Below are 26,622 nucleotides of genomic sequence, written 5' to 3' on the forward strand. Positions count from 1 at the left end.
CAATAAAACTTTAGCAAATACCCTAAATTCCTGGAAATATTTTATAGAAAATTACCATAACCCTTTCTATGTATAACGAGATGTTCTGGACGGAGTCTCATCTATTAATTGTACGAGTCATATAGTAAAACTTCAAGGGCACCCCATTTGCATACGCCCCTAATAACAGACATCCATCACTGTTGCTAAATTATTCAGAACCTGTAGAAAGCGATTTGTTAATGTGCGCCAAGAGCTCCGGTTATCAGTAACGCAACAGATACGGCTAAAACGAAACGCCTTCAATCATCTGGTATTAGGGGATGAGATTAGGGAAGATCTGTTGCAGGAGTTTCCGCTTTTTAAAATCTGTTCCATTGATCTCTATGGGGTTATTTTGGTGGCAAACACGTGGATTTCTGCAAGATCCATTCAGTTAAATGGAACAGTTGCTGAAATTTCTGCAACAAATCTGAACTGATGACCATTTTTATTGGACAACCGTCATTTAATGGCAAATAATGGCCGTTACTTTAAAACAATGGCGTTATCATATGAATAATGGCAGTTGTTTTAAAATAATGTTTATTTGCCTTTGAAGGTGTAGTGGTATTATGTAGGCATTGTTTGGTGGTATTATATATATATAACGTGTAGTGGTATTATGTAGGCATTGTTTGGTGGTATTATATATATAAGGTGTAGTGGTATTATGTAGGCATTGTTTGGTGGTATTATATATATATATATATATATATATATATATATATATATATATAAAACGTGTAGTGGTATTATGTAGGCATTGTTTGGTGGTATTATTTATATAAGGTGTAGTGGTATTATGTATGTATGCATTGTTTGGTGGTATTATATATAATGTGTAGTGGTATTATGTATGCATTGTTTGGTGGTACTATTTATATAAGGTATAGTGGTATTATGTGGAAATTGTTTTGTGGTATTATTTATATAAGGTGTCATGGTATTGTGTAGGCATTGTTTGGTGATATTATTTATATAAGGTGTAGTGGTATTATGTAGGAATTGTTTGGTGGTACTATTTATATAACGTGTCAAGGTATTATTTGAAAAGTGGTGGTATTATTTATATAAGGTGTAGTGGTATTCTGTAGGCATTGTTTGTTGGCATTATTTATATAACTTGTCAAGGTATTATTTGGAAAGTAGTGGTATTATTTATATAAGGTGTAGTGGTATTCTGTAGGCATTGTTTGGTGGCATTATTTATATAAGGTGTAGTGGTATTATGTATGCATTGTTTAGTGGTATTCTTTGAATAATGTACAGCAGTAGTATTGAGTGAACCTGTCAAAATGTTCAGGTTTGGCAATGTCAGCTGAACCCAATGCTCTGTGTTTGATTCTCCGTGGCTCCATACGTTGGATGCCGCCCTAGGGAGACCTGGAAAACATGGATACAGCCACAGACTGTATCCATGTTTTCCTGCCAGTCCTGGGGCAGCATCCAACTTATGGAACCGTGGAGAATCAAACACAGAGCATTGGGTTCAGCTGACATTTTGACAGATTCACTCACCTCATCTCTATACAACAGTATTATTTATGCACTCTATGGTGATATTATTCTGATAATGTGCAGGGTACAACAACACTTAGATAATAAACAATAAAAAGTAATATTTAGGCCGTTGTTTGATGGTATTATGGTATAGGGCTTGTAAGGTGGTATTATTTGGATAGTGTACAGAGGCATTACTTAGCACTGTTTGGTGGTATATAAAAGCAGTATTGTATACACTCTATACAGAAGTATCAGTGTTGCTCAATCCTGGTATAAATAGCCACACAACAAGTTCATATGTATCTGTATGTAACATGTTCATAAAGGTGTCCAATTACATGTATGTTGACCTTTTCAAAGGATTTTGAAAATTTAAAATTGTACTATAGCTGCATCTCAGGTTCCTTTTTCTTACCCTTTCTCCATCTTCACCAGGAGGACCAGGTGGACCATGTGGACCTTTGTCACCCTAAAAAAAGTAATATATTTTATATCATTAAAGCAATTGTATTGAAGCAGGGCCCTGTACTGCTGTCATGTTTGCCTAGCACTGCAATGAAACATAGCAGAGACACTTTATATACAAGAATAACTTGATGAGGCATATCAACCTAGCAAAAAGGAATATGCTGAGCCTCTGAGTCAGCCATACTTCATACCCCATAAATCATGAGAGCGCACCTCATTTTTCTCCTATTAGGAGTGTATCTCATACGGATACAGGGGTCTTATTCGATGCCGAAGGTAAATGATCATGTTTGTTTACAAAATACATTAACTATCAATTCTGAAAGGGAAGAAAACGTCCATCCGATGCATAAAACAACAAATAAATCCCATACATCAATAGACTGTGTAACCTAACACATAGTAACCGCACACAGAAGTGTAAACACATTGCTGGATAATGGGGCCCTGATATTTTGTTTTCTTCTAATACAATGTCAGGAATAGGAGAGTAAAGTAGAAAGTGCCCTCTGCTGGAAAACCACGGGAAACGGAAGGAAAAGACAAAATCAATCATGTGAGTGGAAGAAAACAAAGGCAATACGGCCGTGCCAAGGAATGACTCACCCTGTGCCCCTTCTCACCGGGAAGACCTGGAAGGCCATCAAACCCTCTGTCGCCCTGCGAAAAGAGAAGAAAAATCAAATACAATGGTAAATGCATAGAAATGAATGAGAAGTGTTATCCCACATATATCTCTCTCAGTAGCTTTATTGGCTTTTTTTTTTTGCTCTAAAATCCAAAGGCGTCAAGTATGGCAACTTTTTTTTATCAAACATTTTTTTTTTATGATGTGTTAGGTGCTTGGGAGGTCTACGGGAGACAAATACCTGAAAAAATTCTATATCAAGAGCGTACTGAATTTGGGGAAGAACGCTCTGAACCCCCAAAAAGCACCAAATGTAAAGGAAAATATTAAGTAAAATGCATTTTTTTCAGTGTGTTAATATTTTCCTTATACGGGAAATAGGTAAATTTGTTCTGAATTTCCCTCAAAATTCAGATTCCAGTGTCTACAAAAGTTTGGGAATTTCTTTTTAAGGCCAATTACTCCAAATGTTGGCAAAAAGAAAAATGGTAAGCGCAACTGGGGCATGCTCGATCATTCAGAATTTAAATAACAGTGGCTGAAGAAGTTGGATGCAGCTCTAGGGAGCCTAGGAAAACATGGATATGGCCTATGGCCTGTAATTTCCAGGACTTCCTAGGGCTGTAACCAACTTCTCCAGCCAAATGACGAACGTTTGGGTTCGGAGAGCGTTGTTGAACCGTTTAGCCTCTCTGTTTAACATTATTCATGACGTTTTAGGGTACTCAAGGAACTTTTGATTCAGACAGAATTTATTTGAATCTAGAGGAATCTTATGGCCGACTCTGAATCAGACCCGAAACAAGTTTCCGGAACTTTGCTCAACTCTAATGTAATGCATTCATCTCAAAAGACTACGGGCAAATTTAAGAGGGGCTTTTCACTACTTTATTACTCGGTGGATGCTCTTCGTCAACTTCTTTCTAAGTCCAGTCTAAATAGTGTCACTGTCCTTTTTTTTTTTTTTTTTTTTAGAAATCAATAGTCCAGGTGATTTTAAGAAACTTTGTAATTGGGTTTATTAGGCAAATATGCCATTATCTGCATTCAAAAAGACTTTATCCAGGTCCCCCCCTCATACACTGCTCATTATCAGGAAATCTCAACTCTTTTACATCAGTCGGGCCCTGTCTGTTCTATGGAGATGGGAGGAGGGAGAAGGGAGATTAGTCGCCAGAAGAGAGCAGAGAACAAAGGATTACATAGTGGGAGCTGTATGAAAGCCGGTATTCAGAGAGAGGTCAGAGAGGTCAGTGCTGACTTCAGAGGAAATAGCCCGGTGATGTGGCTGTAAATTAACTCTTTGTTGTCCTGTTTTGGTGCTTCATCTCCCTCCACCCCTCCCCTCTCTATAGAGAACCATGAAGACAGGGGGGAAGCTTCAAACTGCCTATTCATGATAAAAATGCATTTTTAGGCTAATAAACCCAATTACAAAAGTTTCTTAAAATCGCCTGTACTATTGATTTCTGCAAATAAAATTTAAATAACAGTGACACTTTAAGTACTCTCACCCCCAATATGTGATACCTCTCCTAGCCGTCATTTTTATAATACTGAATCCTACAATCCTTTAAGTAACGTGGACATAGGAGTGATCATACCTTGGACCCTGGTTCGCCAGGCATACCACGGGCTCCATCAGCTCCTGGGCGTCCCTGAAATAAAAACATAAATCAGATTAATTTTGTTGTAATAAGATGACAGTAAAGTGTTGATCCCATTCAGTTTTGAAACCTAAGGCCATGTAATGTCCGAGTGCTATAGCTTAACGTCTGAATGGCTTTGCTAAAAGAGTAGTGGATGCTTGGAACAAACTTCCAGCAGATGTGGTAGGTAAATCTACCGTAAGTGAATCCATTTATCCCATATCTAACATTTCCCATCCATCTACAGTATCTATCTATCTATCTATCTATCTATCTATCTATCTATCTATCTATCTCCTATCTATCTATCTATCTATCTATCTATCTATCTATCTATCTATCTATCTCCTATCTATCTATCTATCTATCTCCTATCTATCTATCTATCTATTATCTATCTATCTATCTATCTATCTATCTATCTATCTCCTATCTATCTATCTATCTATCTATCTATCTATCTATCTATCTATCTCCTATCTATCTATCTATCTATCTATCTATCTATCTATCTATCTATCTATCTATTTATCTATCTATCCTCTCCGGTATATTCTATTTCACCAGTTTCATAGCTGAGTGCACTTTCCTGTGGCTGACTACATTTCCATACATCCATATAACATATGTTCAGGGACTATAGCGGGATGAGGAATACATTACTCACTCTTTTACCAGCTTTACCCATTGGCCCAGGTGCACCTTGAATTCCTCTAGGACCCTGCAAAATGGAAAATACATATGTCACTGTTTAAGGAAAACTACTGAAGCTTGAATGAACATTTATATGGTGAGTAGATGTTGTAGACCTGGAGGTGCAGAGCATGGAGTAAGGACGTGTATACCTGGATATACGCTCTGGCGTCAATTGTCACCACAATCTGCAGGGGATTTGGAGTCTGGGCACCTTGCTACAGATCTTTTTGCAGCTTTGCAAAGAAAGATGGCGGAATGAGTTGACCTTGAGGGACCCTCTGGCTGTATATGGGGGGGCTCCTGACTCTTTTTCTGACAGATGATGCCAGGATTAAAAAAAAAAAAAAGGATCCGACATGCTGGATTTCCAACTGCCCAACCTATTGTGTTTTCGGAGTCATAAGTCACTGCCAGAGGTGTCTCTATTCAGAATACACAAACACTTGGCCAACCCAAACATGCAAAGGGGATTATACTGTATAACAAAATGCACAGCTGATTTCTTGCAAAAACAGCGCCACCCCTGTGCTCAGGTTGTGTGTGGTATTACAAATCAGCTCCATTCACTTCAAAGGAACTGAGCTGCAATACCGCACCCGAACTATGGACAGGAGAGGTGCTGTTACTGGAAAAAAACGACCATGTTCTTCTAAGCCTGGATAACCCCTCCAGCATATGGAGGGGATTGAAAGAGATAGTTTTTGGCCAAAAGAACTTGTTTTTCCAATGCTGGGTGACTCCTTAAAAAAGGTAACCCCCCAAAAAAATATAAAATAAAAAATAGAGGCACATTCATCATGCTCTGTGCCTAACGTTTTGTGCAAGGACATCCCATGCGCAACAACTGTAAACTTCTTTTTCAAGTTTATGCCCAATATGAGCGGAGAGCAGCCATTTTTAAGCCCAGATTACCCCCCAAAAAACAGGCTGTTGTGCAGTGGCCTCTGCTAATTCCATCAATTTAAACCTGGTAAAAAAAATAATAAATTAAAAAAAAAAGTAAAAATATTTTTAAAGTGCTGCGCAAGAAAGTCCTCTCTGGATAAATGTGCCCCTTAGTCTTCAGTAACGACGGGCTGCAGCAGAAAGATGCCAACAAGAGTCCAGGTATACAGAGAAAGGCAGGCACTTACTATAGGGACACCAAGGGACCAGTAAAGTGAGTTTTTTTTTTTTTTTTACTTTTTATCTGGATTTATGAACCCGCAGCAAGTCACCTACCTGAGGACCGGGATCTCCTGATTCACCTTTAATTCCTGGAGCACCAGGTGAGCCCTGTGATAAAAAACAAAAGGAGAAGTGGATATAGGTGCACAAACATTAACAGAATCGGTACCTTTTGTTATAGGGGTTAGAAAAAACATAGCTGCTTTCTTCCAGAGACAGCTCCACCCCTATCCTCAGGTTGTGTGTGGTATTGCAGCTCGATTCCATTGACTTCAATATGCCACACAACCCGAGGACAAGAGTTTCTGGAAGAAGGCAACAATGTTTTTTTTTTTTTCGAATCCTCGATAACCCCTTTAAATCACTTGTTGTAGAGTAGCAGAGCTGAGTTTAGCGACAGTCATATTGAGATTAGGAGGGGCTACGCGTGACTGATATACAGCATTACCTATAGGCCTTCAAAGGAGCCTTTTTGGTGTTCCTGAAATATGTCTTATGGTACTTTTACACGGCGCGATAATTCGCACGATCGCACGATTAACGATTCCGAATGAACGGTGTGTTTTTCATAACGATCAGCGTTTAGACGGAACGATATATCGTACGGAAAAATCGTTTTGCAATCATTTAATCACACACATAGGTTACATCGGTGTTTACACGGAATGATCTGCGAATTTTTTGCGAACGAACAGCGACGATTTGAGAACTTGTTGAAAGATCAAAATGAAAGATTTCTCGCTCGTCGCCTGATCGTTTGCTGTGTTTACACGGAACGATTATCGCGCAAATGCGTTCGTTTTCGTGCAAATTCGAACGATAATCGTTCTGTGTAAAAGGACCATTAGTTTCTCAACCTGTTAAAGGGGTTCTCCGACGTTAGAAAAAACATGGCAACTTTCTTCCAGAGATAACACCGCTCTTTTCTCCAGTTTGGGTGCAGGTTTTGCAACTCCATTCCATTGAAGAGAATGGAGGTTATTCGCAAACGAAACCTGAACTGGAGACAAGAGTCCTCTTGTCTCTGGAAGTTAGTGGCCATGTTTTTCTAACACTACATAACCTCTTTAAGCAGTATACAGTGGGCTACTCCTAATGTAAGGACCTTGAGAGGTCCCAATATATACATTGAACTGATCCATAGACACCTAAATGCCCAATGAAGGCCAGAAATGTGTCACTGTGGCCCCCATTGGGGATATATGTGGGAGGACTGCTGGATGGAATAGCACTATACGGTATACCTCCTAGGTGACATCCATCATCCAACATATACAGAACCTCGAGAACTCTCCCTGACGTCTACAGACACCACATAATGTGGCATAACAAAAAGTAGACTGGCAGAGCAGACAGGGATTTTTTAAAGGAAAAAAATGGGAACAAAGAAAAAGTAACTAATAGAGAAACTCTATTGTCTCCCATAGAAACCAATCACAGCTCAGCTTTCATTTTACCAGAGCTTGTTAATATATATAAGCTGAGCTGCAATTGGTTGCTATGGGTAACAGAGAGACCCTTGCTATAAGACAGCGCTGTTAATCTCACCCTAAGGCCTCATACGCACATACCTAGGGCTGTCTGCAATATACGGACCCATTCATAGATGACTAGAGATTCCTCCCACAATTGCGGGTCCGTACTAGGGCCCACCATGTTTATTTGTGGCACGATCGTGTGAAAGGGGCCACAGCATTTAATAGGTCCGCAATCACAGACAGATTACGGACGTGTGACTGAGGCCTAAGGCTGGTTTCATACAAAAAAAAAAAAAAAAAGAATGCTATGGCTCCTGACTGGAAAATAAAAAAACACCACATCCAGATATTAGCTGGGAGTCAGTGATGAAATATAAAATGGGATAGCTACAATTAATTATTTTCTTCATGGCTTTTTTTTTTAATACCAAAACTTCACAAAAAAAATTAAAACACTTAAAAAAAATGGGGAAAAAAATATAGCAAAAGAACATTTTTTCCTAACTCATATAACCTTAATTTATTCTTCCTAGAGTTCTAAAAGAACAGGTGATACCAGGAGGTGTAATGGCCGCTATTTCCTGGTGTCACTTTAGGAAAACACAGAAAGGTGGAAACAGTTGTCACTAAGGAGCAGAAGAGAAAAGAGGGGGGAAATAGTTGTCACTAAGGGACACAACAGAAAGGGGTGGGGAATAGTTATCACTAAGGAGAAGAACAGAAAAGGGAGGGGGGAATAGTTGTCACTAAGGAGAAGAACAGAAAAGGGAGGGGGGAATAGTTGTCACTAAGGAGAAGAACAGAAAAGGGAGGGGGGAATAGTTGTCACTAAGGAGAAGAACAGAAAAGGGAGGGGGGAATAGTTGTCACTAAGGAGAAGAACAGAAAAGGGAGGGGGGAATAGTTGTCACTAAGGAGAAGAACAGAAAAGGGAGGGGGGAATAGTTGTCACTAAGGAGAAGAACAGAAAAGGGGTGGGGAATAGTTGTCACTAAGGAGAAGAACAGAAAAGGGAGGGGGGAATAGTTGTCACTAAAGGTCCTATTCCACGGGCCGATGAGGGCCCGATCAACGATGTAAATGAGCATCGATCTGCTAGATCAGCGCTCGTTTACTGGGCCTATTCCACGGCCCCGATGATGGTTAAGTGAGGGCTGCAGGTCTTCTCCTTCTCCCGGGGTCCCGCGCAGCAGCTTCAGAGCGGGGCTGTCTGAACTGACAGACCACTCAGCCAATCACTGGCCGCGGCGTTCCTGGCCAGTGATTGGCTGAGCGGTCTGTCAGTTCAGACAGCCCCGCTCCGAAGCTGCTGCGCGCAGGACCCCAGGAGAAGGAGAAGACCTGCAGCCTGGACAGGTAATGTATGGTGCTGCTGAAATCGTCGGTCGCCGCTGTGCACCGCTATTCCACTGTAGCGATGCGCTGGTGGCTAACAATCATTTTAGGTCTGAACCTAAATGAACGATCAGCCGATGACACGATCATCAGCTGATCGTTCTCTATATTCCACTGAGCGATAATCGGCCGAATTGGTTGATTATCGATCCGATTCGGCCGATTATCGCTCTGTGGAATAGGCCCCTAAGGGACAAAACAGAAAAGGGGGGGGGGGGGAGTTGTCACTAAGGGACAAAACTGAAAAAGGGGGGGGGGGGATAGTTGTCACTAAGGGACAAAACATAAAAATGGACGCATGTAATCACCTATTCCTCTCAATAAGATTGATTTCTTTTTATCTATATGTCTAGTAGGTCTTTGGTTTTTGTTTTCAGAGAATTTAGATGTCACATCTTCTTTGTGGACAAGCTAGTTTTGGCAACGATTTACTATTACTTTTTTATTATTATATAGATAAAAATTCATAGGAAAGGCTCTGAGAAAAATGTATGTACAGGACGCATAGAATTTATTTGTAAATCCTCTTTTCTGATGTACATGTGATGTTAACTGAAATTGTGCCTAATACAAATATATATATATATATATATATATATATATATATATATATATATATATATATATATATAGATAGATAGATAGGAGATAGATAGATAGATAGATAGGAGATAGATAGATAGATAGATAGATAGATAGATATCAGAAAAGGAGGGGGGAGCAGTTGTCACTGTGGAACAGAACAGAATTTTTATAAGACAGGAAACAAGTGATGTGATTTATATAGTTTTAGTGCAAAGATGCAAACTCAGCTCTGCTACATCTGTACTCCTCACATCCCTCTGCATAGAAATAAATGCTTCATCCCTATGGAGAATGTAGTGTCTGGATCTGCAGCCTCTTGTATAGTATCCAGCACTATCATCTAGAATGCCAGATATTCTACAAACCCCATAAAGCCATACCAATCCGTATGGTAAGGAGAACATTGCAAATATTTCACAAATGACGTCTCCTGAATTTTGTTTGATGCAGAATAATATTTCCTAATATGTGGATGTGAGGCCTAGAATCCCTTTGGCGCGGCTGCATTGTTCTCAGGGCTCTGTGCTCTGCTCCGGTCTAATAAAATATCTGGACGTCTACAGCCGCCTTGTGGTGCGAGAGCTAAACAGCTCACAGGGCGTCCTGGCTGCTTTATATACACGGATTAATAGCTCATCCGCCGGCAGCTAGAGGCAGCAAAACTGCAGAACTAATAATCCAAACGCCTCACGCCTCCAGAATGCACCAGGAGCTCCAGCCGTGTGTCTCCTACTCTGCTGCAGCCACTACACCGAGGGGGCTCCTCCCTATGTCCTCTCACATCTGTCTAGTGTTATATCTAGTATTAAAGGGCAACTCCAGCAAATTATTTATTTAAAATCAACTGGTATCAGAAAGTGCCTGAGATTTGTAATTTACTTCTTTAAAAAAATTCCCAGTCTCCCAGTATGTATTAGCTGCTGTATGTCCTGCAGGAAGTGGTGTATTCTTTACAGTCTGGAGAGCAGGAGAAGTTTTCTATGAGGATTTGCTGCTGCTCTGGACAGTTCCTGAAATGGACAAAGGTGGCAGTAGAGAGCACTGTGTCAAACTGCAAAAAATACACCTCTTCCTGCTGGACATGCAGCAGCTGAAAAGTACTGGAAGACTTGAGATTTTTTAATAGAAGTAAATTACGAATCTCTAACACTTCCTGATACCAGTTGATTGCACTAGTGTCATCTCAGGCTACATTCACACGTTCTGTAAGTTTGTCCGGAATAGCGGACACGCCATTAGGGAAAAATTTAGAACCCATTGATTTTTATTGGGCTGTTCACATTTTCTGTAGTTATTGTGATTATCTCTAATCCGTGTTTTACGGACCTGCAAAAATTATTGACAAGCTCTCGTACGGACCATAATGGTGGCACACATTCTCCTATTGAAGTAATCATTTTCATTTTAAACCATTACCTCTTATTTTACTATCACTTTCCCCTTCTTTGCTGATCTGCAAAATATACGGATTACGGCCATAATACGGATACAGTATGGGCAAAGTTGTGGACAACTGAGGACAGCATATACTGTCCTGAAAAACTACTGAACGTGTGACTGTAGCCTTAGACTGGATTCACACTATTTTTTGTTGTTTGTTTAACAGATCCTTTTTAAATGGTTACTAATGGATCTGTTTTTGTTTTCTTATAGAAGTCAATAGAATAATGGATCCAAACAAATCTGCTTCCCTTCAATGGATATGTTAAACAGTGCAGTGTGAACCCAACCTTAGGGTATATGCACACTGAGCAATTCTCGAGGAATTGTAGCTGAAAGTTTTCAGGCAGAATTCAAGCAGAATTTAAGCCCCCCATTGACTTCTATAGGATTCCTCTAGCAGATCTACAGCAGAAAATTCTGCTCGGAAATTCTGCAGTGTGAACAACAGAGCAGAAAACCCATTGAACACAATGGGACTTTGCTCTGCACATTTTTTACGGGAGGAATTTCAAGCTGAATTTCGAGCTGAATTTCAAGCTGAATTCCTCGCCCTTTCCTCAGTGTGCACATAGCCTAATTCCGCTCTGGCAGAATAGGAGCTGAATTTGAGCAGAATTTGAGCGGAATCCGAGCGGAATGCAAGCAGAATTAAAGCAGAATTTCAAGCAGAATTTAAGCCACAATGACTTCTAAAGGTTTCCTCTAGCGGAATCCACCCAAAGAATTGACTTGTCAATTCTTTGGGCGGAACGCGGAATTCCGGACGGAAATTTTCTCTGTGTTAACTGGCAGTCGGAAATCCCATTTTCCTCTATGGAAAGGAGCAATGTTGCATTTAAACAGGCATATACCCTTAGGGCCACATGTATCATCCGGCGAATGGATGATTTTCGGCGGAAAGTGCCGATTTGCGTCTTTTTTTAAGCAAAAATGGCGGATTTGCGAATAAAATATTCGCAAATCGGCACTTTCCGCCGAGTACGCCAGGGGGCGGAAAAGGGGCGGAGAGTGGGCGGAACGGAGGGCGCGGACTCGGAGTCCGCGCGATTTATCATCCGTTCCGCCAAAATGTACGCTGAAAACCTACTCCAGTCCTCAGCTGGCGTAGGTTTTCGGCGGTGCGCAACGGCGCGCACGGGATTTATGTAGAGGCAGTCCGCCTCTACATAAATCTCCGCAGCGCCGGAGCTGCGGGGGCATTTTTACGTCCGGCGTAAAAAACGCCGGACTTAATAAATGCCTCCCTTAGAGTATGTTCACACTGAGTAAAAGTGGTGGAATTCCCCTGGTCTGGCCCTTTTAATTTATTGGCCCTATAGCTATGCCTCGTTCTAATATTGATGGCCCTATACATATCTGTTTTTTTTTTTTTCTTATAAATCCCCCTAGAGTCTTTAATGCAACAGGAGTGGATTCAAGAGGAAAGGAAAATATAAAAGAAAAACTTTTCTCCTGGATACACCTCTGGCCGTAGCCCAAAAAATGTACTGGCATCTTTCCAAAAACCACTGTGAATGGGAAGCTACCTCCAATAGGTGGCACTAGAGAGCCGACTCTTTTCCTTTTAGAAGAGAGCTACTTTGCATACTTTTTTCTATGCCAGCATGGCAATCTCCTCAAGGAGACCCATTACCTCTCTGACTTCACCCTTACACAGCAGTACCGCCACTAGTCACATGGTTTTAATCAAATTCCATTACACCGTCGAAGGTTTTTTCGCTACATTATAGGAGTCGTGTATAGCTATTTGCCAGCCATATTAGCCTGTTTTTTTCGGCTCTCTATTGCTTGTTTCATTTCTTTCAAGCTCATAAACTTCATTAGGCGAAATGTCTAATCATAACACTGTAGCGGCAATCAATGCGGCCGGCACGTCTACACTTTAATGGGTCATGGAATTGTTTTCAATACAATAGATTCTCACGGATAAAATATGCAACGCAATGTACACTTTAGCAAAGTGTTAATTAAATGGCTCTAAAAAAAAACTAAATAAAAAAATAACGCTAATTTCGCTTCTAACGAACCACAATCAATAACTTTTCTTTGTAAACAGAGAGGGCTCCAAAAATAATATATTTGCTTTGGATGGAGGCAGAACCTATTAAAACTTTGCGAAGATAAATTTTCTATTATGAGTTAATAGGCCATGGAAAAAAAAAAAACTAGGCCAAAGCTGAATGCATAGTTCATTCCGTTCATAGGAGGCAATGGGATATTTATCCGCATTATCCTTGTGTGTGACTAGGTGGCCGGGGACGATATTATCTGTTGTGACAGTTTAATGTTTACTAAACAGCTACAATGTGGCGGTTATATAGCGGGATTTACTGGCGCTATGGATTAGGAGACGCTTCTGTTTAAACACACTAAATATTGGAAAGTTTAAGAAACTTTTCATTGTAATAATAAAAAAAAAATTACACGTGCATTGACACAGGAGAATTTAGGCATTACACAGTTCCCATTCAACTAATTGGGGGATGCCCCAAACCCCACCGGATTTACTAAAGGCTGTATTACACGATAGTAAGGGGGAAGTGAGCTCCAACCTATCAGGTCAACGCTCTCTTCACCTAGTTCCCCCGCAACCCTGCCTGTGCTATTACAGGTACAGACAGTGAACAGGGAATAGCGGGAGGGGCCACCTGAACGATCCTTAGATCATTTGGGCTGCCCACTGGAGTCACTGGCCATCTGCTGCCACCACTCCTATACAACTCCTTTCAACATGTGCTATTACACAAAATGATTATCGGCTTAAAATCATTTCATGTAATAGGACCATAAGAGGCGCACGTCTCTTAGTAAATCCGATGGGACATGCACAGAGGACTAAGAAATCTCCACTTGCCCCAAAGCAGGTGTAGATTTTTGCCATTGTAGTGGTCCAACACAGGTGTGCCACTCGTTATAAACCTTGGAAAAGAAAATCTGTCAGATTCTCACAGAAAGGGATGAAGGATTCTGTATTTTGTATTTTTCCCCACTAGGTGTCACTGGTGTACTTATTGTATATACTGTATTGTGCACAGCTGAAGGTCTTATGGGTTTACTGGTTTGTGTCATCTGCTATGTTTTATCCAATCACAGATGCAGGATTTCCCCCCTCACTTTCCTATCCACACAGCCCCACCAATCATACACGTCAGAGAATGGCTACACCAATGTTTATAGATACAAAGTATTACTGTATAGTAATAAGCAGTCATTGTAACAACATCTAATATGTTACATACCACTGGACCAGATCTTCCTGTCAGACCCATCGGACCTGGAGGACCTCTCATGGCAATCTTCAAGAAAGACAAATAAAACATTCAGTACATTTAAACTAAACAGAATAATCTCATTTTGATCAGTGTTGTTGTGAATATACATAGAATTTGGCCCGGATATAGTAATATTTATTTGTATATGTTATTGATATCCTTATCTTTGCACTTGGTTGGGCATTTCATACATACGGTGTGTCAGATCACCACTATGGATAAAAGCATGTTTTTGTGGTACTCTATTAGGAGTTGTTTATACCACATGCATCTGTCTGAAGCCACCCAGTGGTTGTGATGTGGATTGCAGCTTGTCAGTTATATTAATATATTGAATTTATACAATGAGAAATTGGAATCTATATATATTGATGTCCCCATCTGGGTAATTAATGGTATATGTATGGGATATGCCACATATATCTAATAGATACAGTCATACCTTTGCCCTACACCTATCTTGAAATCAAGGACTCCCTAGCCCAGAGATGGGGAACCTTCGGCCCTCTAGCAAAAGTACAATTCCCATCATGCTTAGACAACCAAAACTCTGGCTTTAGCTGCCTAGGTATAATGGAAATTGTAGTTTTGCAACTGCTGGGATGCATTAGGTTCACCACCATGGCCCTTGCCTCTTATGGTTTGCTAGAGGCTTGGCTGAAAACTGCCAAATCGGCTGTTTTATGCAATTTGTGTAGCTCCCATTGACTTAAAGTCAATAGGAGTTATGTAAATTGCATACAACAGCAGGGTCGGCTACCTGGCCACAAGCCGGGCTAAACGGGGGTCTGAAAGCACTCATTGTAGAGTTACGTGGGAGTTGCATAGAGGGGATATTTATGGTATATTCTGTGGATAGACTATACATGTACCAGATGGGAATAACCCTATATTTGAAGGAAAGTAAGGATGAGCCCATAAGTACATTCAAAGCCCAACCTTCTGTACAACGTCTTTAGTCCATTACTCACACGTGCTTGCTGGAGGATGGCCTGAGCTTGAGCTTCCTGAGCAGATATAGGTGGTCCCTTGTCTCCATCTCCAGTATACCGGAACTGGAAAACAAGACACAGGTAGTCAAATGTAAGTCAGAATCCATGCATGTTGCTTCACAAGATTGCATATATGGTGTTTTTTCTTAATCCAGGCATGGGGGGACTTGTGACACCACAATTCCCATCACGCCTGGACAGCCGAAGCTTTGGCTTTGGTTGTCCAGGCATGATGGAAATTTTGATTTTGTAATTATAATCTACCCTATATGGAGAGAGTAGTGAAAACCACTGCCAGGCACCTTTGAGGGCTTGTACCTCCTGAAGACAATAGGATCATGTCCGATCCTACTCTCCCAAACATCAACTGGAAATGGGATGCCACCTCACACAATAGAGGGTCAGCTGGTCTTGTCTTCGAACAACAATAATCTTATGTGTACGTACAGTCTTATACATTGCAATAACTGGACTGATCTTTAGTAATACTCTCTAAATCTTTATCCTAACTATGAACAACTTGGATCTGGACAACACTTAATACATGGACTTTGGTAACTAAATATATATGAACTTACAGGTAACATTAGCATAGTGCCAGGAGGACCGGGTAAACCATCAGCACCAGGGAGTCCAGAGCGTCCAGGAGGACCCTAAGAAGCAAAAACACATGATGTCACACAGAAAAGAGTAGTTTATTTTCTAAAAATGGAGGAATATATAAACAGTAATTGCCGACAGCACTTACTCTCTCACCAGGGTCTCCAGATGGGCCAGGTGGTCCTTGCAAGCCAGGAGGGCCAGTAAGACCCTAGATAGACAAAAAAAAGTTAAAGTATTAACTAAAATCCTTTCTTATGATATAAAGACACTGTGGAAGATCGAACAGTTACATATGCTTATGCTAAAAGGTCAGAACTGGAGTTGAGTGTTGAGTTAGGGCCCTATTACACTGGGCGATTATCGTTTAAATTTAAGCCATAATCTTTCTAAGTGTTTATCGGTAACAATCAAACGACAAACAAAAATTTGTTCCTATGTCCTTGATCGGATCTTTTGAGCTGACCATCAAATCATTGTTAATCGCTTACAAATCTTTTGGTGTATGTACGCATAATTTCTTTGGTATTACCAATGTTCATATATTAGAGTGCATGAACAATCGTAATAAAGATCGTAATTACGTTTATAGCTAACAACAATGGTTTCGTGTATTGTGTTGAATGATTTCTGGTTGTTCCTAAAAGAGCACGTTTGCAATTGGTTATCATTAACCGGTAAAAACGCAAAATCACTTTATCCAATTGACTTTGAATCTAAGAAATCAACCATCAATTTATTTAGTCTAGAAAAAGTCATCTTGTTTTCCAAGTGTTCAAATTTCCTGGAGAAGTCTGGGAGGAGACAGTCCAGGATTTCCAGACCTCAAGGGGAATGGGAACGCTTTGAAAGCAGAGCAACTTTTAAAAGAACTAAGAACTTCTTTACAAGAACTTAATGAGTTGTTGCCCGATTCATTAGATTCAAATCGGCAAAACTTACTGTTGATTAACCCTACTGTAATGATAAACAAAGGCGTCCAGTCCCTATATAAGAATTCAGATCCCTATATAAGAGTTCAGATCTGGAACGTGAGGATTTCCTGATTTCTTATTAGTAAACCCACAGTTGGGCTTTAACAATTGATCGTATTACGGACACTAAAATGCATATAATATGCTTGACTTAAAATGAATCCTTTGACATGTGAAAAGTTTTTATTGGTTCGGGTCTGAGTTTAAAGACCTCAATCAATCAGGAGAATGTGAAGGGAGAGAGGCGCAGTGCCTCACACCTTTGTCTCCTCTCTCTATGTGAATGAGATGAGTGAGTGAGACTTACATTTTGGGGCTGTCTTGGTCACATGACAGACAGTTGGGAAAAAACACACTAAGCACAAACCTCTCCTGTCCCGTTCTCATGAGAGTTCAGACCCTGGCCAATAAAACTTATTATAAAAAGTTTTTATTTTTTACATGACAGTGCCCTTTCACACCAGCCTATGGCTGTAGCCCAAGAAGAATAAAACAAACAAACAAAAAAATAAAGATGTTATTTTCCAACATTTGTTGGCTGCATTAGTCCAATGACACATTATCGTAGACTATTTAATGGTGTTCCCCAATTGGTGGCTAGCTCCTCAGTTATGAGGGCATGCTGGATGTTATAGCTGGTGAACAGAATATAGCACTCAAGCGTATGAGACCATTCACTCAAGGTATAGATCAGGAACTCTCTGTAGCATAGATGAGATTTGTTTCTTCAACTTTTCCATCTCGTTGATCAAACTGACCATAAAAATCATTAGAATTTCTAAAGAAATAATTGGATACATACTGCCGGTCCTTCCAATCCTGGGGGTCCTTCAATCAGCATTCCCTGAAAAACAAAATAGTGTATTGCAGTAATGAGAAGAAACTAAGACTCATCAATACCGAGTTCTTCCTGTTATTCATATAGTCAAAATTACTTTAAGTGGAGAATCAGGAATGAAGAAACATTAGAGAATCCGTCAACATGATTGAGTCTCTGAATGACCGGCGCGAGTACGAGCAAGGTTATCTTTTTCTTTGGCTTATTCACTGTGAAATAATTGGTATTCACTCTGGGTGACTAAAGAGTCCTGAAGAGCCGACATCATATTAGATTTGTTATTATACAATACAGCTCATTTAAACTATTCCTGTTGTCGAGATCCGCGGCTTACGAATCGTAGGCATTGCGGCTAATACGTTATCACTGGTTTACCGAGTTAGGATTTGTGTGAGAGTAATGCAAAATAGATGATGCGGCATCTTGACTGGGCATTGGCATACAGATAATCTATTGTTTCACTGTGAATAGAGGGGGCTACACTCCAGGTAGTCATCGAGGCCCCCATACAGGCATTCCTAGGGCACCAAATCTGTGAGCCGCATAAATCAAACCTGATTAGCTCATTGCATTTTTCCCTGTATCTCATGCTTGCAGGATTAAAAAGAGTACAGCGTGGCACCTACACACAGATACCTAAGGAACTAATAAATCTCAGAACTGTATAAAGGATATTACAATGGAAACTCTTTGAGAAGACCACCTAAAGTGTATTGAAAAGTGGGGACTTCTGTGGGGGATGGTCTTCTCAAAGAAAATGGCCGATGAATAGAATGTATGGTAGGATGAAAATCTGTCACACCATATTGAACATGGTCTTCTCTAAGTGGTGGTCTCTTGAAGAGGTTACACTGTATATAATTATATTATAAAGGCTTCATTGTTATTAAGGCTTTATATTATTATAAATACATTTTGCATTAGGTTATAGGAACCAGGTTTAAAACCATGTTCAAGTTAGACATTACTGTGATTTGTACCAGGGAGACAGCTTGTGCAGTTGTAATGGGACTTAGAATGGTTTATGGCTTCAACGGAGCTTGGTCTGATATCTATGGGCAAAAGCATCGCTAATTCCTATTCTAATGTTGTGTATGTATGTTCTGTAGTGTTGAGCGAACTTGCCGATAGTTCGGCAACATTCTTCCGAATCCGAACGTTGGGCATTTGACTCCTGGCATCTCGAGAAGTTGGATGCTTCCCAAGAGAGTCCTGGACACATGCCATAGGGCGGCATCCAAATTTTTCACTATCCGGGAGTCAAATGCCTCAACTATTTATCCCGGCCTCTCCAAGTTTACGAGGTTTATTTGCAAAAAAGTTGAAAAGCCGACATCACTTTCATGTCCATTCGGATGTAAAGTATGGTCTCTACCATTGATTTATTAGTTACTTACCGGTTCGATAACAGCTGGTTCTCCTTTCTGACCCTTTTCTCCATAGCCTCCATAATTATTCACCTGCAATCATTAAATGTGATTGTAACATACAGTTAATAGAAAGGCTTGCAGGGAAGGGATTAATACATCCCATAAAACATTTATGATTTATTGCAAAAGTAACCTTTAAAAAATTAAATAGATTTGCGCCCTCTTTCATTTTCATCGACGACTTAGTAGAGGCTTCTTATTATAACGTAAACTGATGAGAAGCGATGCCTTTAGTGGATCACGTTATAGGACCTGATTGCAGAACACTTTCATCATAATTATTCTCTTAGTAAGATAAATTATGTCTGGGATTTCATTTGCACCAGGATAAAGCCATATTTATCAAGTGCTTGTACTAGAAACTGAAGGAATTCACTTGAACATCTTACTGAGCAAAGACCAATCACTTGTAATAACCAATATCTTACCCAGAAAATGGCCGTAATGGAATCGATTAGACGGTAAATAATCAACACATCAAAACTAATGCTCAGTACAATAAATCCCTAGTGCATTATACTTAAATGACCCAAAGCCAAATATATAACGAATAGAGATGAGCACAACTTGAGTATGCTTGAGCCCCATCGTTCTGACGCATATGGATACCAATAGCTAAAGAAGTTGAATATAGCCCTTTGGAGTCCTGAAAAACATGGATACAGATCTAGGCTATAGGCTGTATCCATATTTTCCCAGACTCCCTAGGGCTGCATCCAACTTTTATAGCCACTGGTATTCAAATGCCGAACTATCGGACTTGAGCATGTTCCAATCATCCCTAACGAACTTCTATTCAACTATATGAACCAATTGCAACTACTGTACTCCCCAAATGTAGTTCCCAAAATGGTTAACCATTAACTCAAACCGGTTTCACCAAAACTGTATATATTTAACCTCACAACCACTATAAAATGCATGCCCATATTCCCGACCCAAGACTATAAAATGTGACACTGGTGTATCATTCCTTCAATAACTTATGGTTTTCTTTGTTTTTTCCCAAAGTCTATGCAAGCAATTTCTTATGTTTTTTCCCCATGGAAAAGATTTAAAGTGGTTATTTTGGCACTTAAAATAAGAAACAAAAAATCCAAAATGTCTTACCAGCCCCCCATTGCTCCAGTTCCAACACATACCCATTACTTATTAGTCTCTATGCACCTTGGCCCTTTTCGATATGGGCATGGGATACTGCAGCCAATCACTGACCCCAGCAATGACCCGCTACAGCTAGTAGCTGTATAGGCTGCAGGAGTCACATGCCCATGTCGAAAGACCAGGAGATGCAGATCCCAATGGCAGACATAAAAGATGTTGGAACAGGAGAGATGAGGGATTAGTAAAATAACATCTTGAGCTACTTTACGCCATTCTTAGCCTTAGTAGATGGACAACTCCTTTAAATAAAAATGTGATTATTTAGGGATTAGATATTGTACCATAACCTTTGCAGTTCAATGACACGTTCACATTAACATCTGTAGCCACTGATAACTTACGGTGGTCTCTGAGATATCTTTCTCGGCTGGTACCCCAGGTCCAAATTCCTCTGTTGTTGGGCTTGTTGGTTTCTCTTCATAGTCTGTGTACTCATATAAATCATCTTTTCCTAAATCTCCTCCCACCACCGGCTCAGACTCTGTAGGTTCTACAGCTTTGACCCCATAGTCTGTTTCCTCTACCAGTTTTTTCTCTGAGTCATAATCATCTCCAGTTATGTACTCTTCCACAAAAGGCTCCTCCACAAATGGATCCTCCACCACTGTCTCCTCCACAAGTGTCTCCTCCTCAGGAATTTTCTATTAGTGTTGGTGTAAAAGTGGGAGGAACACACGGTTTAAGGTTAGTGAAAGCGTTAGATGCATTGAGGCAACTTTAGATATCATCAACCTAAAGCTTTTATTCATCATGATCTTTTAATTCGATTGTAGGAGCATGGGAGGGTCATGTTCTCCTTATCGATTAAAAGATGACCATGTAAACGTGATTCATTGTAAAGCAGCAGTACTATTATCCAGGACACGAATAGGTAAGTCACTAAGTATAGATATTAACCGGTTATGGTACGTTCGCATATGTCCAATGATTGTCTACAAGGAAGGGGTATTATAACCCTAAAACGGATTATTTTTGGGCATTAAAATAGAAAATTGTTTGCAAGTATTTTTTGGACTCTGGTGTCCTATTACGAGTATAGCAATCTCAAGGTAATTTTTTTTTTTCATTTGGCCTTCTCTATCACTCATACACCGACCGCAACTGGCAATTCTATTTATGACCTGTAGGAAGACTGTTGTTGCACTGGTGGATTATTGAAGGTGTGTTACACACATTGATTGCAATGTGTTGTGGGGTGTTATGGCTCTGGATTCCACAACCCCTCAAGGTGAGCAGTTTCAGTGCTTCCTGTTGTGTCACATATATTATTTAGCGAAATTACTCTGTGATCTGCCTTTGTCTTTCTTTATACTGGCATGGCATGGTTCTTGCACTTAAAGGATAAGTCCGGCCATTTTGAAAATACAGCAGCCGGCAGGGGCAAGAGAGAATTTGATAAATAGTACGAACTTTTCTCTCCCCTGTGCTTCGGGCCCCCTGCCGGGCTCTGGGATCTCCAGTGCTGCACATGTCATGACCCAGCTGATGGACTGGCTACTCAGCCAGTCAGTGAGGGTGGGATGCCACTCCAGTCACTGATTGGCTGAGTGGCCCATCCATCAGCCGTGACAGGTATTTTTCCCCAAGTCATGACATCATGAAAACTCAGTGGGAAATGCCTTCCGGGGAGAAGTAAGTTCATACTTGTTATTGAATTCCCCCCTGCCCCTGGTGGCTGCCAGATTTTTAAAATAGACAGACTTCTCCATTAAAGATGAGCAAGACAGCATTTGTTGATTAGTTAAAAATTTATTGGGAGCCTATGGCCAATTTTGGTTGGTAGAGGGAAATGGACTCTCGTCAAAAGAATGGAGCCCCTGCTTGTGTGCACTGAGCAGAGAGGCATACTCTGTATGCCTTGCCTGTCAGTACAAATTTATTAGGCTGAACTCATTGAGTGGTGAGCCAGTATATGTTTGCTGCTCAATGTATAGGAGCAGGGACTCCTGCTTGCACTTTGCATAGTGCCCTATGCTATCAGTTTAGGATGCCACCTCATTTACTTATAACAAAAATTCCCCAAAAATCATATTCATTCAATTCAATAAAATCAATTTTTTTTTAGTTAATTTGATTTGTTTAGAGTTGATTTGCTTATCTCTAAATCAGATCCGACACTACGGTATAGGTCTGGCATCATACTCCATTTGAGTCTATGAATGAAATGGTGCAACACATCTAGTGTTCTCACCTGTGATGACTTCTAATCACTGGATATATGTGAACAAATAATTTTACAAATTTTAACAGGCTCAGGTAATCACAGTTCCTTGAATATAGTCATACAGATAGTACTGCTGCTTTAAAAGCAATGCCGATATCCCTGTGAAGCCAGCGTCTGCTTACCATTCACGGCATAGCAATTTTCTTCATTAAATATTATTAAATAAAAGCTGTTATAGCATCTGCAAATAGCTGATTCAAATGTTCAACTAAAGGCGTTCTTTAAATGTGCATTCCACTTTGTATCTGTTGCCGCAGGAGATTTGGAAGGGAAACATATGTCATTTATAACATCCAGAAGTTTTTAGCATACGATCGAAAGATTAACTTGGTAGGAAACTTACAACTGATAAAAATAGAAATTTGTTGGGTTGTGTTCCTACGGAAGCGTACCGTATACTGTACGTCAATAGAGAATGCATATTTAAAGAAGACGCTAAACAGAACCATAACGTTTTATGATCTCAGGCAATTCAATTATTTCCACGAGAATGATTTTCAGAATTATTAAATCATCTTAACTAAAAGATCATTTCATAGATGTTCATTCCAATGGATATAAACCAAGCACAGATCATCTAAGCGAGGGGGAAGCGATGGGTAGACGTCTCTTGGCTGACCACCTGTTTATGAACCTTAGTACAAAGGGTCGGTATTTCCAGTTAATAAGTAGATAGTGAGCCAACGAAGACTGCCATTAAAATAGAAGGAGCATGTTAGACACCTCCGGTGCCAGCTAGCAATGGGATACCTTATAATCATTGTTTGCAACTACGTAGATAAGATGAGAATTGTAGACTTACAAAAGTTTGTCCGAATCTGATGTAATTGTAAGAGATGGAAGCAAAGTATGAGACGTATGTATTTGAGGGTTAATGCTATCCTCAAAACAGATGTAGTACGCAATGGTTGATTATAAATTATGCCTTTTTCCACAGCAACCTTTTAGGTTTTTTGAGTGATTTATAAAGCAGATTTATCATCTAGAACCTTCAGGCTGGAATCACGCACACAGTTTTTGTGGTAGAGTTGGTGCAGTTTTTGACTAGGATTTGATTCTAATAGAATGGGTTCACATACATAATGACATGCTCACAACCTGCATCAAAAATTGCTTTACAAACTGTGTGTTTCTGGTCTAATAATCAATTTTATGAATGGTATATCTATCTGAGAATACGATAATAAATACGTTTGGCATTAACCGCTATATGCAATCAAACAAGTTTGTTCCTTACAGAGATATAGCAGGGAGGGAAATTAACAGGTCCACTCAATTCTGGAACAGACGTTTCACGTAAGAGTATGCTTCTTCTGGTCAGGAGAGGAAGAAGCAAACTCTCACGTAAAACAGATGTCCCAGGATTGAGCAGACACCTCTATCCCCTTCCCTGCTATTCTCCGTAAGGAATATACCTCATTTGACCACATATGATGGTGAGTGACAAACTTTTTATCATATTATCATATTGGATATCTCACTCTTGTGTTAACCCCTTTCCGACAAGTGATTTTCGTCAAGTAATAGTCTATTTCAGTGGCAGAGAAGGTTTATTGGAAAGAGTGCCCATAATCACAAGTTTTTGGTTTTATCAGTTTTTAAAGTAAATAATAGAAGGAATAATGGTACCAAATATATGGAGAAACAATGATGCTAACCTTTGGAATGAAACCCTAACCTAATACTAAATTCCACTGGTCATTTTGGAAAATCTACATTGTGAATTACTTCAGTCTAAAACAAAGGTTCTAGCTGATAAACTTGCTTAATGATATCAGACAGTTTTAATAGATTTCAATTCACAAAATGCTTAGAGCTTTCGACAAGGAAACTCAATGGATAATACAAACTGATGCATAAGACCAAACAAAAGAAGCTGCTTTAACCTTTACAACTTGTGGTTACTTGGTCTTATTTCCAAATGGAAAAAAAACATATATAATTGGTCGCAACAGGTAGTAGCGACTTTTTGCCTTTACACGGTTTTGTGATTGCAGTGGAAAAAAAACATAGTAAGCTTTGTTCTTAATGTGTGCACAAGAAGTAATCTGATAAAGGAATACAGAATCGTTGTTCAGCTCTTTCCCGAGCAGAAAAGTTGACCAAAGAAAAGTTGGCAAAAGCAAGGGGATCAGCGATAATTTTTTGGCTGTTAAATCCTCTCTTCATAGGTAACCTGATGTGAATTCACTGTCATTGAGGCACGCGTCATGTCTCATGCGGTTTCATACCTGCTAGTGTATCCATGGGTTTTTCTGTTACAAATCTTGGTCGAAACCCAAAAATGTGAAATTAGGCTACTGAAACGATCAGACCTAATATTATACAAGCGCGTGTTGCTTTCCTGTAGAAAATAACTTTTTTTTTTTTTTGTACCTCATTTAGTCCAGTTGTAAGAGCAGGAGTATCGGTCTGGTAACCATAGTCTACTTCTCCGTATTGTTCTGGGTTGTAATCCACCACATTAGCCTGAGAGGAAATAAAAAAAAATCAATTAATTGAATCTCAATACCTTTTGGGATACCAGGTCAAAAGTAGGAGTATAGATGTAGGTTATGGTATTAGATAGGTTCTGTCCACTTCTAGTGAGGTTAGGGCATTTTATAGCTCATGATCACAGATCTTCGGGGCTGACCCTATAGAAGATCTTGATATCTTTGCTACCTTTACCCCTATTCTTTTTCTTGTTGATGCCTGGAAATCGGTTTTGCCATTCTTCTTCTTAGCTGCAAATGATTTTTTGGGTGTGACCTTTTGGGGTTTGTCCTTTGATTTAGGGGGAACTGGCTTCTTCTTCGTTTTGGAACTGGCTTTCTTCTTCTGCAAAAATGTGGTGAAAGACCGGATGGAGAAGACAATGAATGAAAGAATGAAGAAGGGGAAGTAAGGAGGAGTTTGAAGGGCAGGCGGTTTACCTATATTGATGGCTTATTTCCTACTCATCCTAGAGTAAAAAATAGTCGTGTTGTCCTCCGGTGACATAACACAATGATCTATTGACTGCTTTCGAAAGCCATCAATATCACACATGATATGTCCACAAGTATGATTTACAAAACTTACATGAGTACAATAAGAATATAAGCCACCAAAAAGTAGGTTTACAACAAATACCTTAATACATTTATAGAAGATCTTTGGAAGGCTCCATTGACACCATGTTTTGGGGCTCTGTTGCCAGTATATGCCAGAAAAACCATCCCAAAAGGTATTCTTAAATATAGAACAGCGTACCAAAACAGTGGCCATAGTCTTTCATAGAATGAACATAGTTTTTTAGTAACTACTAGAGATGTGCGCAACTGGAGCAATCTCAAGATCATTCTGCATTTGATTACCGGCGGCTAAAGAAATCAGATACATCCCTAAGGAGTCGGGGAAAACATGGATACTGCCTATGGCTGTATCTATTTTTTCCAGGACTTCTTAGGTCTCCATCCAACTTCTTCAGCCACTGGTTTTCAAATTCCAAAAAAATGGGACTCGAGCATGCTCCAGGTGTGATCATCTATAGTAACATTCTGTTTCACAAAAAGATAAATTTTGCCTTCAGAACTCAATCGCGTGGTAGACTTTTGTGTCCCACTAACAAAACCCATGCCTTTGTAAAACTTTACTAGCCCTATGTTTAGTCTACGAAAGTCATTGCCAAACTATGGGTAGACCAGAATGCCTTTTTGACAGTATCCTTGCACATCTTAAGAACAGACCTCCAAAACGTGATGTGAATGGGGTCTATCAAGGTTTTGCCTGGCTGATTCTGAGGCTTTTTTTTGTTGTTGTTGAAAGTCACCATAGTGTTGCCTGCCAACTTCACCCAACTTCCAGAGCAAGGAGGTCACAAGTCAGCTGGAGAAAAAGGGACTGAGATGACACTGGAGCAGACGGACGATGAGAGAGTAGCGACACACACGGTGAACACAACACGTAGTTACTGTACCTCAGTCTGAGCTACATATTCTTCAGCAACTGTGGGCGCCTCTGTAACAAAATCAGGCTCCTTGTAATCTGCTCCCCCATAATCATAGTCATACTCGACTATTTCTTCAGGTGCGTACTATATTGTAAAAGGAAGACTTGTTAGGCAAGGCCTGG

The 26,622-nt window shown here is 40.0% G+C and overlaps 1 protein-coding gene across 6 annotated transcripts in view; it reads right to left on the reverse strand.

Moving 5' to 3' along the window:
- The window catches only part of COL11A1 (collagen type XI alpha 1 chain), a 177,148-nt gene that overhangs the window by 83,332 nt on the left and 67,194 nt on the right, over positions 1-26,622 (reverse strand). For 2 of the 6 annotated variants that reach the window (XM_069967523.1, XM_069967527.1), the window contains 14 exons: positions 25,198-25,347; positions 24,904-24,996; positions 20,645-20,944; positions 19,107-19,169; positions 17,674-17,715; positions 16,046-16,108; positions 15,876-15,950; positions 15,277-15,360; positions 14,273-14,329; positions 6,187-6,240; positions 4,937-4,990; positions 4,225-4,278; positions 2,599-2,652; positions 1,940-1,993 (listed from right to left, as the gene is read on the reverse strand). In XM_069967523.1, the coding sequence (XP_069823624.1) occupies positions 1,940-1,993; positions 2,599-2,652; positions 4,225-4,278; positions 4,937-4,990; positions 6,187-6,240; positions 14,273-14,329; positions 15,277-15,360; positions 15,876-15,950; positions 16,046-16,108; positions 17,674-17,715; positions 19,107-19,169; positions 20,645-20,944; positions 24,904-24,996; positions 25,198-25,347 (1,197 nt within the window). Of the gene's footprint in view, positions 1-1,939; positions 1,994-2,598; positions 2,653-4,224; positions 4,279-4,936; positions 4,991-6,186; positions 6,241-14,272; positions 14,330-15,276; positions 15,361-15,875; positions 15,951-16,045; positions 16,109-17,673; positions 17,716-19,106; positions 19,170-20,644; positions 20,945-24,903; positions 24,997-25,197; positions 25,348-26,467; positions 26,585-26,622 lie in introns of all 6 variants that reach the window. The other 4 variants (XM_069967528.1, XM_069967524.1, XM_069967525.1 and 1 more) reach the window with 4 other exon arrangements.

Source organism: Dendropsophus ebraccatus, chromosome 4 (assembly GCF_027789765.1).
Source record: "Dendropsophus ebraccatus isolate aDenEbr1 chromosome 4, aDenEbr1.pat, whole genome shotgun sequence".
In the NCBI taxonomy this organism is placed as follows: Eukaryota; Metazoa; Chordata; class Amphibia; order Anura; family Hylidae; genus Dendropsophus; species Dendropsophus ebraccatus.